The 9264-nt window shown below is 41.9% G+C and overlaps 1 protein-coding gene across 1 annotated transcript; it reads left to right on the plus strand.

Moving 5' to 3' along the window:
* Nucleotides 1-2125: 2125 nt before the first annotated feature.
* Nucleotides 2126-3973, plus strand: LOC149072112 (uncharacterized). Its single transcript, XM_089246738.1, has one exon. The coding sequence runs from the start codon at nucleotides 2126-2128 to the stop codon at nucleotides 3971-3973; it is 1848 nt and encodes a 615-aa protein (XP_089102864.1).
* Nucleotides 3974-9264: the final 5291 nt, after the last annotated feature.

Consider the following 9264-nt stretch of genomic DNA (forward strand, 5'->3'; position numbering starts at 1 on the left):
TTCTAATACCAAGTAGTGGGTCATGTGGTTGTGAAGAAGTATCATTCTGTGAATTCCCAAAAGTTTTGCAACAGCTTTGGGAGTGAAAGGTATGGTGCCTGTTACCATTTTATTGAACTCCTTGACTGGGATATTATAGTAAAACCGCAGACCGATGTGGGCCGTATCTACTGTAAATAAGTGAGGGGGTTGCTCCTGCATTACCCTTTTAAGGAAAAAGAGCAGAAGAGATTTCCTAGGGATATGGCCAGCAACTCAACATGAGGTTATTTAAAAAATAGCTCACGAGAGTTTGAATCAGAGCAGAGAATTGATACTCGCCATGAGTTCAGGTGTTTAGCATAATTAAGAAAATTTACCAAGTTGTAAATGCTAGTTTCATTTACTAAGTAGTGTCACCTGATGGTCATCAAAGGGGCCATTCAAGTATTACGTCAGCATCGATGGGGGAAGGGGGTTTCCAATTTGACGACTTTTGATGACAATGGGGGGGGGGGGTTTGGATAATGCTTACGTCATGAACCACCCTTTTTGCAGATATGAAATATTCTTAATGGCATCTTACTCGGTGCACCAAAAAACGAGAAAAGCCTTTCGATAGTTCGTGGGCACTTGAAGTATCACCCCCATCCCTATTGATAAGTGCCCTGCAGAGCCACTTTAGTGATCTCTAAATGTTTCGCGGATCCAAGTAATCTGAAAATATGTCCGGGCCGTTTAAGTGCTCTGGAACTGTGCCACACATCACTCAAGTGATCGCTAATTATGTGTCGCGGATCGCTTAAATAATCTGAGAATGTGCCGCGGGTAACTTGAATGATGTAGAACCACACCGGGGGCCACTTAAGTACTCTAAAACTACGTCACATATCACTCAAGGGATCTCTAAATGTGTCACGGATCGCTTAAGTGTTCTGGAACTGTGTCACGGTTCACCCGAGCAAATCACCTGATTTTTCACAACGACAAATCAACCACATATGAGCATTATGGAGCTACCGGAGCACCGGATGTCTCCCTCTCAAACAGCCTCCCACCCTTGGATAACATTCATTGGCATGTTAGAAAAGAAGATGTGACACACAGCCCGCATTTTTTCATAGAAATCTCAATCCACGAATCCCCAACTCTGAACTTCACTACAAAATTCTCAAATTCTCGTCGTCGTATCCTAAGATTTCTCGATGCTCTTCAAGAAAATTTTGGAGCTCACGAACTGGATGTTCGGGAGGCTCAGGATAGACACCATCTCGATCTGGCTACTAACCGTCTTTTCGATACCATTACATCCAAGGGGAATAAATTTCTCCGAGTTTCCAGAGCCAGGAAGAATTATTTCGACAATTGGTGGTGTAAGGAACTCGAAGTAGCCCGAAGGAAAACAAGAGCTAGCAAAAAGAAGTTTCTTAGAGCAAATGATGATAACAGAGAAGTCCTAAGAATAATTTTCCATCGAAACAGAGCAATTTACTCAAAGCTCATTCGGAAATATAAGAAAAACTCCTGGGAAAAATTCTGCACCTTGGCCACAGATCCCTTTGGGACTTTTTATAAGGCCACGGTGAAACATTCATCTTTTTCTCCACAAATTTTTGTATCACCGGATCAAAATCTTTCCATACGGGAACAGGCAAAACTTCAACTTCAACATTTCTTCCCGAATGACTCAGAAAATCATCAGGACTCTTCATCTGACTCTACACGACAAAATTTTCACCAAAACGTCTTCTATCCGGATACGAATGAAATTTCATTCGGGGAGGTGTGGAGGATAGCTTCATTTCTTAACAAAAAGAAGGCACCAGGAATCGACGCAGTTAATAACGTTGTCCTTCAGGCTCTGTTGAAACGTTTTCCGACGATCTTCACTCTTCTCTTCAATAAATGCATCCAGCTCTCATATTTCCCACGGCATTTCAAGAAGAGTCATGTCCTCTTCTTCCTTAAAAAGGACAGAGACCCTTCATATGCTTCGTCATATCGACCGATCAACTTTTTGTCGACAATTGGCAAACTTTTGGAAAAAGTTATATGTCAACGCATCTCATACTATTTGGACAAATCTAATGTACTCAGCCCTTATCAATTTGGCTTCAAACACGGAAGATCCACTGAGCAGGCGATGATGGCTATTAAAAACGAAATACTATGCCAAAAATCCAAACGCCATAATATCGCCGTCATAACATTGGATATCCAAGGGGCGTTTGATAATATTAATCATAATATCATCACATTTCAACTTCATAATCTTCCAATTCCTACAAACCTAGCTGACATGATGACCAGTATTCTGAGTGATCGCACAGTGCAAATTGATACACCTGAGGGTCCAGTTCTCCATACAATCACAAAAGGTTGTCCTCAGGGGTCATGTTCTGGACCTTTACTTTGGAACATTTTTATCAATGATCTTTTGCAGCAAAACTGGCCAAAGAATGTAAAGGTTCAAGCATACGCTGATGATTTTATCGTGATTGTTTCAGGACCAGCCGTGGAAAGAACGGGCACTACAGCGACAATCACCTTAAATTCCATCAACACCTGGCTTCAACAAAGGAATCTAAAAATAGCAGCGGAAAAAACATCCTTCCTCTGGATCTCGTCAAAACGACCTCCATCAATTAAGATTGGAGATCAATTCATAAAGAAAAAATCCCAGGTTAAAATTCTTGGAGTTATTTTTGACGATCAACTCAACTGGTACGGCCACATAGCAGAAATATCAAACAAAATTAATGCTCTTCTACCAAAACTTTGGTGCTCGGCAGGCAAGAACTGGGGCATTAATATGCAAATGAGAAGAACTCTGTACCTCGTGGTTGCTCAAAGAATCATCGTGTATGGAGCAGTCATTTGGAGAGCACACCTCACTGAAGAGCAGGGTCGCCGGATTGATTCCATCCAAAGAGGTTGTCTCCTGTATATTTTGAAGGCGTACTCAACATCTCCTACAAATGCGCTCCAGGTAGTGACAGGGCTCCCTCCACGGAGGCTATTTGTTGAGTTCGAGGCCAAAAAAGGTCTTCTGTGTAGGAATAAGACAAACATCCAACTTCAAAACGGTACATTTGTAGGACATCTTCAACTGCAGAGTAATGTAACGGGTTGGACAGAACATCCAGCAATTTCTCCAACTGACGTACAAATTTCCACAATTTCATCAGAAGACAGAATAACCTCAGTTGATGATGAAATTTCAATCTACACTGACGGCTCCAAGACGGAAAGTGGTGTGGCCGCTGCATTTGTAATCTACAAGGCAAATGACATTTTGTTCCGATGGTCGTGTAAACTTCATAATAACAATACAGTTTTCCAATCGGAACTTTTTGCCATTTACATGGCGTGCAGAAAAGCAATGGAGCTCGGTGGAAAAACTACTATATTTTCAGACTCTCTCTCATCCTTACACGCGGTCAAGGATCCCCTCTCAAGACATCTGGATGCAAGACAGGTCAGATCCTCCTTGTGTGCCAGCCCGAATATTAGTCTGGCATGGATAAAGGCTCACACTGGTACTCGGGGAAATGAGGAGGCTGACATCATGGCAAAATCTACAACAGAAAGAGAATCTTCAGACTTTTCATTATTTCTTCCCAAATCTTGGGCTACGGGAATCCTGAAGAACGAAATGATGGACAAATGGCAATACAGATGGTCTAATGAGAGAAAAACAGGACGTAAAATCTTCGCTCTCATTCCTATAGTCAAGGCCAAATTAAGGAAATGGACCAGAGAAATGTTACTCTTCTTCTCAGAACACGGTCCATTCCCTTCTTATTTAGCTAGATTCCATCGAAGAACGGACCGGACAAATGTAGGTGTGGTGAGGAAGGCACAGTGTTACACTACGCCACGTCATGTCCTCTTACAAAAGCTTATCACGTCTCTTCTCCACCAGTCAATGTACATCAGTGGAAATTGCATCTTCTTGGGAACCAAGAATTCCATCGAAAGATCAATAAATTAATTAACTACATAGAAAACAATGAAGACCATATCATCGTTCCTAGACCTAATGGTGCACAAAACCGGAATGAGATGCAAGACTCCTGCTCTGACTCGGACTATGAACCCTAAATAATTTAATATAAAAAAAAAAAAAAAAAGGTCATAAACATGAACAATGAAGTCCGCTGTGTTGCCATTGTCATAATTTTCACAATAACATTTGAACAATGATGTTTCGTAAGAATTTCCATTGAAATGTATGTATAGTTTTCAATCTTTTGTGTATTGCTTCATACTTTTTTTGCCATATATAGCTGTGTTTTTTTCATTATGTTAATTGAAAATTGTTGTATAAATCCTGCATTTGTCGGTTTCATTGGACTTGTATAAATTCCCATAGCTTTGTCTTAAAAATTTCTGATTGATTAGGACATTGATGTCTTGCATGGCCATTGCTTTTGTGCATGCGAATTTCCACTGCCTGACTCGTCGGGGAAAAACTGACAGAGACTTTAATATTTTGTATGATTCCAATTGATCGGCATTGAAAACTGATGGACGACTGTCATCACATTCGGTCCCTGCCGTTCCTTGGAACTGGGGAATCATATATATATATATATATATTCGCTTTATCCTTCACTAAGTCTGTTTATAATATCGCAGATTTTTGTATGTATGAATGAATGCTTTTTGTGCTCTCGTTTCAGCTATCGGATTTCCAGCCAGAAGAGACAACAGTGGAGTGGCGTGTATCCCCGGTGGGGGTGAATCCCGCGGCTTGAGTCGGGGATACCCGCTGAGCCCGGATACTCGAAGAGTTTTTCCAGCATGGCCCAGCCGCAAGGTAAACTGCTTATATCCCGCAAGGGACAGAGCGAGGGCCATGTTTGGTGTTGGTGGTGTGTCACGGGTCATTTAAGTGATCTGAAAATGTGCCACGGGTCGCTTAAATGCTCTGGAATTGTACCACGGGACACTTAAGCGGTCTGTAAACGTGCCGCTTAGTTCATTTTTACAAAATTAGGTTTGAGGAGGGCAGGCCGCATCAGATAACCCCCAGGGAAATATTTGGTCCGCGGGACAAGGACTTTTATTCGATTCATCATTATATGGCTTAGAGGGTGGGTCGTAATGAATTTAATGAATTTATTATATATTCAGATGGGTTCGCAATGCCAGCTTGGCTTGTCTGCAGTCCTGCCTTGAGTTCCATTGCCGAACGGATTATTTTCTATCCATTGTTTAACATCTCCTTTTATGGTTGACATCGAAACAGGATAGAAAGGTCGGCCTCTTTGGCTGTCTGGTCTGCAAGATCATTTCCCTGAAAATTTATATGTTCAGAAACCCAGTAAAGGTTGATGTTGTTGCCTAATACTGCCAAGTTATTCAGCATGTCAGTGCAGTATTTGACGCACAGTTCAAACTTGCAGAAGTTATTGAGAGCCGTTAATGCAGCTTGGCTGTCAGAGAAGATAACAATTTGTTTGTCGTGATACCCTTTAGAAATCAGGCTTTCAGCCAGTATGATTATTGCTAATACTTCAGCTTGGAAGACTAGCCGTTTTGCCAAGATACAAATGTATCTTATGGTAATCATGATCCAATCCAGAGATGCGGAAAATTGCTCCAGCCCCAGTTTAGGTTATCCTAGAGCCATCAGTTACCATTCGATAACTCCCGTTGAGATGTTATCAATTATGTTAGCAACTTAATTTCTCCCAGGTATGTGAATAGTGTAATTTTTAGTAATTTTTTTTGTTTTGGAAGGAGTCTTTTGGCATTAGTAGAGAAGGTACCATTTCTTCCCAGCCTGTACATGGTCTCAAAAACTTCTTTTTGTAGATACATCTTAAAGGTGGTAGCTTGAGAGCAGTTTCGAGGGCAATGGAAGGGGAGCTGGGTAAAGCTCTGGTGATAAGAATGCACGCTAATCTTTGTACTTTTTATAGGACAGCCTCGTAAGAGGTCTTAGCTAACGCCTGATGTCATACCACACATACATACACTCATGTCCATAAATTAAGGATAATGCCAGCCCCGGCAAATAAAGGTTCAGAAACAGAACAAACGTTACTTATTCATAAAGCCCATTTATTAAACAAAAGATAAAGAACAAAAACGATGGTGTATGTATGATACCATTCATAAAAACTACGATGTTTGCTCCCTGGAGCAATTGTAAAAAATATCTCCTTTACAAAAACTTACTATTACATGGTTGGTATGATGGTTAATACATTGTATGTCCATGCGATGAAATACAGTCCGTACAACGCCTGGGCATGCTGAGTATCAAATTACCGATCTGATCTTGGGGAAGATCACTCCACTCAGCAAGCAATGCTCTCCGAAGTTCCGGTACACATGTAGGAGGTGGTTGACGGGCTGCAACTCGTCGGCCAAGCATGTCCCACACATGCTCTATCGGATTCAAGTCAGGTGAGAATGCTGGCCATTCCATACGGGTTATATCCTCAGATTCAAGGCATTCGATTACGATGTTTGCTCGGTGAGGACGGGCGTTGTCATCCATAAACACTAATTCTGCGCCCATGGCACCCCTAAACAAACGCACATGTTGTTCCAGAATGATGTCCCGATAAATTTGGGCTTTCATGGTTCCGGTTTGAACATGCAGATCTGTTCTGGAGCCCAGTATAATTCCACCCCAAACGAGCAATGCTGCACCACCGTAACGGTGTCGTTCAGTGATGTTGTCTTGGTGGTAACGTGTACCTGGCGTTCTCCATATGAAAGTCCGACGTGAATCAGACTGCAAGCTAAACCTGGACTCGTCGGAAAACATCACACAAGCCCACTGTGACGATGTCCACATTGCATGTTCTCTACTCCAGGCTAATCGCTGCCGACAGTGAGTTGCCGTGAGCGGAACACATCTGACAGGCCTGCGAGCATATAGACCAATATCTTCCAAACGTCTGTACACGGTTTGCCTTGAAACTGTGGTTCCCGTGGCTGCAGATAGCTGACAAGACAGGTCGGATGCTGTGCTCCGTCTGCTTCTTTTGGCAGTTACTGCCAAATACCGGTCTTCATTCGGCGTTGTAACTCGAAGGCGACCTGTACTGTAACGTCTACTGACGTTTCCGTTATCTTGGAATCGTTTCCAAAGCCTAGAGATGACACTTCGGGCAATTCCAAGTTCCTCGGATACTTCCATCTTAGTACGCCTACATTCCAGGCGGCCGATAATTCTACCACGTAAAAAATCATCTACATGCGTCCTCTGTGTTATAACTATTCGCTTATGACACTGAGCGCCTTATGAACAATTTCACTTCTTTGCCACCATTCCTTATATACCCCCTCCCCTCTTACACTCTCGTCATTGTGACGTACTATCGGCATCATCTGGTGGCTTCTTGAAATTCGCATATCATTCTTGCAGATGTGTGTGATAATTCTACAGGTGAAATTTTTACTTTCAATTTCGATTTCCGTGTGATTCTGAATTATCCTTAATTTATGGACATGAGTGTAGCTCAGCATTTGAGGGCGAGCAATAGCGGTGTAAATCCACTGGGTGGTTTTAGGCTTTAAAACCCACGTTTTATCAATGATTCTTTTGCATGGCATAAGTATATTAGTGGCCCGTTTAGCTCTTTCTTGAATATGGAATTTCCAGGAGAGCTTAGAATCCAAATGACATCTTAGGTATTTCACTTTGTCTCACATGGTAAGTTCTTGTCCCTTAAGGGTTAGGTTTTCAATTTCCTATTTTCTGTTCCATGTGAATATCACTATTATGGTTTTTTCCGTGGAAAATACTAGTTGATTGTTATCACCCCATCTGTTGACAGAGTGTAAAATTTTTTGAGCAAGGATCCTCATTGTGGATAAATCATGCCTTTGGATGCGCACGACTAGATCATCCCCAGAAGCCTAAGTATATTCTGGTCCTTTTATTAGGTCAGAGATCGAAGACTGAAGACTATGTTCCGTAAGAAAGGAGAAATGATTCCCCCTTGCGGGCAAGCTCTCCTGATAGTTCTTTCAGCTTGGGCATGAAGAACACGGTTCACGGTGTTCGGTTCCTGAGCATATGATCAATCCATCTGATTATCCTAGGTGGAATGTTATTATCTATATTAGAGTCGAAATTAACATCATCAAAGGCTTCAACAATGTCCAAGAAAATACCAGTAGCAAATTACCCACTGATAATTGTGTTTTTATTCCCCAGATCAATTGATGAAGAGCAGAGTCAGTGGAGTACCCAGAATTAAATCCATTGTGGTTCACATTAATCTTGCCCATTAAATGGGGAATATCTTGGAGATGCCAGAGTATCAGTCTTTCCAATAACTTCAATTGAAATGAAGATAAAGTAATCATTTTAAAAGATGATGATTTATAATAGGTTTGTTTTCCTGGTTTTGGTAGGAAGATACCTTTAGAGAAGCTCCGTACTTTAGGTATATATCTTTAAGCTAGGCTGGTCTTGTAGAGACGAATCAGTTTTTTGCCAAAAGCTTCCCATCCTTTTTGTAGGGTATATTCCGTCTGTGCCTGGTGACTTAAAAGGTGAAAATCCTCTCAAGGGTTCGGGACATTTGTCATATTCAACTATTTTGTTGGCTAGTAGGGTGTCCTCTGGTACCAAGGTGGGCCTAGTCTGTTCTCCAGATTCTGGTTCTGTAGGTCTGCCAAGGTGATAATCCAGTAGACATTCAAGTGTCTCCACACGGCTGGTAGTATAGTTTAAATCTGGTCGTTCAATAGCATTTATTTTATCATAGAAATTGCTTTTGATTAATTTGATTACTTTGGCAGTTTCTGACAGGGAGCTCATATCTGTGCAGAACTTCTGCCAAGAGCTATTCTTTACTTTTCTGATTTCTTTCTTGAACTTTCTCTGGGCTGCCTTGAAGTAAGTGCATTTTGATTCAAGTTTAGTCCTGACACCCATCCTGTGTGCCTTTCTCGTTTCCTTACGCAGGAATTTGAGATCTTTTCCTCTTGGGTTCTAAAGGCAGCCCCAGCTTCATTAGCAGGTTCTGTCTGTTCTTCTGCCTGAGCTGTGGCTGACTCCTCAGGCTGTTGAGTTGACATTCTGGCTAGCTTCTGTTGTCGTGATGGCTCCCTGAAGTGACAGCGCTCAAGCCACAATGCACCGTGAAAGATCTGGTGACAAGTCATTCAACCATCGCTTGCTTCACCCCGATCACCAGGGTATTACCCCCGTTTCTCGGGATCACAGCCCGCAGAAGAAGCTGGCCAGGCACCAGATCTTCGTTGCATATACTTAAAAGTTTTAGAGATCTGTTAGGATCTCTGTCTCCA

Source organism: Pholcus phalangioides, unplaced genomic scaffold, assembly GCF_987345545.1.
Source record: "Pholcus phalangioides strain wild (caught in Gottingen) unplaced genomic scaffold, Ppha-v1.0 ptg000017l_1, whole genome shotgun sequence".
NCBI lineage: Eukaryota > Metazoa > Arthropoda > Arachnida > Araneae > Pholcidae > Pholcus > Pholcus phalangioides.

What these genes read in the sequence shown, in the direction of transcription:
- LOC149072112 (XM_089246738.1), top strand. Translation starts at nt 2,126, where the DNA reads ATGGCTATTAAAAACGAAATACTATGCCAAAAATCCAAACGCCATAAT.